The 3745-nt window shown below is 47.6% G+C and overlaps 1 protein-coding gene across 1 annotated transcript; it reads right to left on the reverse strand.

Moving 5' to 3' along the window:
• Positions 1–394: 394 nt before the first annotated feature.
• ERP29 (endoplasmic reticulum protein 29) lies at positions 395–2504 on the reverse strand (the record flags this gene model as incomplete). The annotated part of the gene is given in 2 exon segments (XM_008947824.1): positions 395–1155; positions 2335–2504. Coding segments are annotated over 2 exon segments (673 nt in total), but the record flags the coding sequence as incomplete, so codon positions are not given.
• Positions 2505–3745: the final 1241 nt, after the last annotated feature.

Consider the following 3745-nt stretch of genomic DNA (forward strand, 5'->3'; position numbering starts at 1 on the left):
GCTGCTCCAGCCAGAAGATGAGGGGCAAGTTCTGATACAGTGAGAACCTGTCTTCACTACGCCTGCCAGCATCTGGCCAACACTCAAGCCAAACAGGGACAAGAGCCACTGAAGGAGAAGGAGGAAAAGGAAACTCCATGTCTCTTAGTCAACAACAGGTAAGGAGAGTAAGACTTGTAGAAGGAGCCCTACTGGGAAAACAAAAGGTTGGAGGAAGGGGTAGATTAACAAGCACAAGACCGTAGGACACTGAGACCAGGGAAAGGTGGGGATGAGAGGGGCACCCAGTCTGTACCTTTTACAACACGTAGGGTGGAATGTGGGACTGAATTTTGTTATTTGTTTGTCAGGGAACAGCTATAAAAACCACCAGGAATGTGCTTCAGGCCAATCTAGTACTTTTTTTTCCCCCCCTGCTTTAATACTGTTATTGAATAGTATTACACAATACTGGTGTCTTGCTTTATGGCAATTTTTCCAACATTTAGAATGCTGTGTTTTGAAGGAATGTCTTCCTCTTGATCTTCCAAAATGAGAATATCAGAAGGAAATCTGCTGCTCTCTTGAAGTCAGCGGGAAGTTTGCTTGCATAAGGAGAACTTGTTAGGACTCTTGACAGTGTTTCACAGCTTGTACAAAGTTCTCCAACGTGTTAGAGCTCGTCTTTTTCATTATTCTTCTTCAGGAAAGAAGCAAGGATATTGAGGCTCTTCTGGAGCTCCTCTTTTTTCCCATCACTCATCTTGTTCTTCTCTATCAGTTTCGTGATTCGGACGACTTCGTTAGCAGCAAACTCTTCTCCTTGCTCCAGCATCTTGCTCATAATTTTCAAGTATTGCTCAGCTGACTTCTTCTCGGTTTCTTTTGTTTTTTCTAAACTCTCTTGCCCCTTTTTCAGGAGGGACTGGCGTTCTGATTTCTCAGTGGTGCTCACAAACTTGCTGGCCAGCATGTCGTACTCCTTGAGGCAGCCTGGCATCCCCAGGTAGATCCCATTGCTCTTCAGCCAGCGCTGAATAGCCCCAGCCTTGATGTGCCCACTGTAAGGCAAGGGGTTGTCAAAGTCACCATCTTGGAACAAGTAAAAGATGGGGAATTTTTCCTTATCCAGCTTGTACTTTTCTCCTAGCTCAGTGTTCAGTTTATCACCATAATGTAATCTGTCAAGAGAAAAGCACAGTATATTAATCAAAAGAAAAACAATAATTTAGGATTCTCTCCTACATAAACTGAGACTTCTCTGTACAAACCCTACCCTCCTTATGGGAAATTAGTAGCCTTTGTCTTCCCTGTTTTGCTCTATCCATTGGTTTTATTTGATTTTACAAGTTAAATGGATTTTTTTTTCCCCCAATGTCTGTGCAGAGACTGTACACAAGTTTGTTTCCATTCTGACAGCATGCCAAGCTACAAGGTGTCTTTTCAACTTACAAAAATGGCATTTTTTCTTGAGGACAGAAAATGTAACTTAAATGAGAGTTCAGCTATGCTACTTAGCTAAATCCCTGTCTGTTTAGAAATGTTGTGGGTGAAACCTCCCAGTTGGACAATTCCTGTAAGCTTAAATTCTTAATTCTACCTACAAAGCAAGAGCAGGTAAGGTGACAGTGATCTGTTCCTCACCTTTTTTCTCTTCAAGCCAATTACAAGAACATCAAGTTACAGCAGCCCTAGTGCAGCCACCACCTTCTGTGCTTCACCAGCAACAAGTGGCACGTTTGCTACCATGAATGAATCTTATTACATGGGCTTGGTTCAACCAGGCTTGTGGCTAAAGCACAGGCCACAGCTTCAGTACTGGCGTCAGTTTTGGGCACCAAAGACCTTGAGGGGCTGGAGCAAGTCCAGAGAAGGGCAACGAAGCTGGTGAGGGGTCTGTGGAACATGTCTTATGAGGAGCAGGTGAGGGACCTGGGGCTGGTTGGTCTGGAGGAGGCTGAAGGAAGACCTTATTGCTTTCTCCTCCCTGAAAGGAGGTTGGAGTGAGGTGGGTGTTGGTCTCATCTCCCAAGTAACCAGCAACAGGACAACAGGAAATGGGCTTAAGTCACAGCAGGGGAGGTTTAGACTGGATATTGGAAAGGATTTCTTCACTGACAGTGTCCAGTTCAGCAGCATGGGCTGCCCTGCTTCAGTCACCAGCTGACAGCAGGTGAGCAGCACTCCCACGCTGCTGGCAGGGGAGCTCAGCACCCTGGTGCTTTGCTCTGCAGGGTGCCTGCCTCATTCCTCACCATCAGAATTACTCAGAGCCCGTTTTCGTCAGAAACCGCAGTGAAGTTTATTCCCTCCACACCAACCCACACTTGAACTCCTCTGCCCAGAGCTCCTCACCTGATATCCCCACTTCAGCCACCAGCAGATCCTCACTGGAGCCTGAGCTCTCTGCCAGCTTTTTAAACTCATCTTGTTTCTCCCCGTAAGGATATTGCGTATCGAATTTCACCAGCACGAACTTATGCTTTGGAATCACCTAAAAGAAGAAGGAAAAAATAAACAAAAATCTTTATCACTGCATGTTTGAGCCATCTACAAGTGCCCTGAGGTTGCAGGAGCTTGTCCTTCTTTTCCTGTGCAACGAGTAGATGGGGAGGGAGAATGGAAATGTTCTAATTATGGCCTTTCAGAAATGACTCACTGCAGCGAGGAGGGAAGACTGAGCTTTGGATGTATATATTCCTACACCAGATGACAAAGATGTGGTAGGTCTGGGGGATCAGATAATGACTTTAATTATACATGGTTTGCTTATTGTAAATCTGATTAGCATCTTGGAAGAAAGTCAGCTAGACTGTTTCCAGTGAGACATTAAAAGGAGAGAGGGCAGATCTAATGTCATCCTGAAGTGTCCCAGGGTGAGCACTGCAGCTCGGAGCAGAGGTGCTGGAGGTGCTGTATAGGTTCAGGAAATCCAGAATTTGTGTTTTAATTGAGTCCTCTTCACTTGTGCCTTTGCTTTGGAATTTTGCTCTGCTCAGCTGACACCCTTTCGAAGGCGCTTGGAAATGGAATCTCTCACCCAGGATGGGATTTCTGTTCTCCCTCCACGAGAAGACCTTGCAAAATATTTCCTCCCAGCAAACAGGGTCAGATTGCAACACAGGTCCCCACCTACAAAACGTCCTGTGGGCACCGTGCAGGCGCCGAGCTGACACCTGCTTCCCAGTTAGCCAAGGCCTCCTCCAGCCCTGGGCCAGCTGCTCACTCAGTGCTGTCCTGGCAGGGAGCAGGCACGGTGGGTCCTTCAGCTCTGCCAGTTCTGCTGCTCTTCTAAAGTCTCTCTTGCAGTGTTCTATCAGTGACTTCAAATTCTTCTTTTTGCAGAAGAGCTGGAAGCTCCCGAGGGTTGTAAAGCGCAGTAAACACCAAAAATGCTTTGTGACAGCAGAAAAAATCAAGTGGGGTGAGGGGGGAACTGGCATGTAGCGAGAAATACTTGCTCACGCCTCAGCAGTTTGTTTTGGGGACATAATTTTCAGCCAGCTCGGCTGACTGCTGTCTCCTCAGCTCAGGAATTAATCCTGTCAGACGAAGCTCCCCTCGGCGGGCTCCCCGCCATCTGCACCAGCCCGCCCCAGCGCCGGGTGCTGCCGAGATCAGCTCCAGGCAGACACCTCCATTCCACAGCGATTTAGCACAGAAAAAAACAGGCGGCGAGGCTCGGCCTGGCAGCAGCCTGTTGCTTTCCCAGGAGAAAGAACTGAAACCGGCCCGGGCTGCGAGCGCTCACGGCCCCGACCCGTGC

This window comes from Merops nubicus, unplaced genomic scaffold, assembly GCF_000691845.1.
Source record: "Merops nubicus isolate BGI_N331 unplaced genomic scaffold, ASM69184v1 scaffold39980, whole genome shotgun sequence".
Taxonomy (NCBI): Eukaryota; Metazoa; Chordata; class Aves; order Coraciiformes; family Meropidae; genus Merops; species Merops nubicus.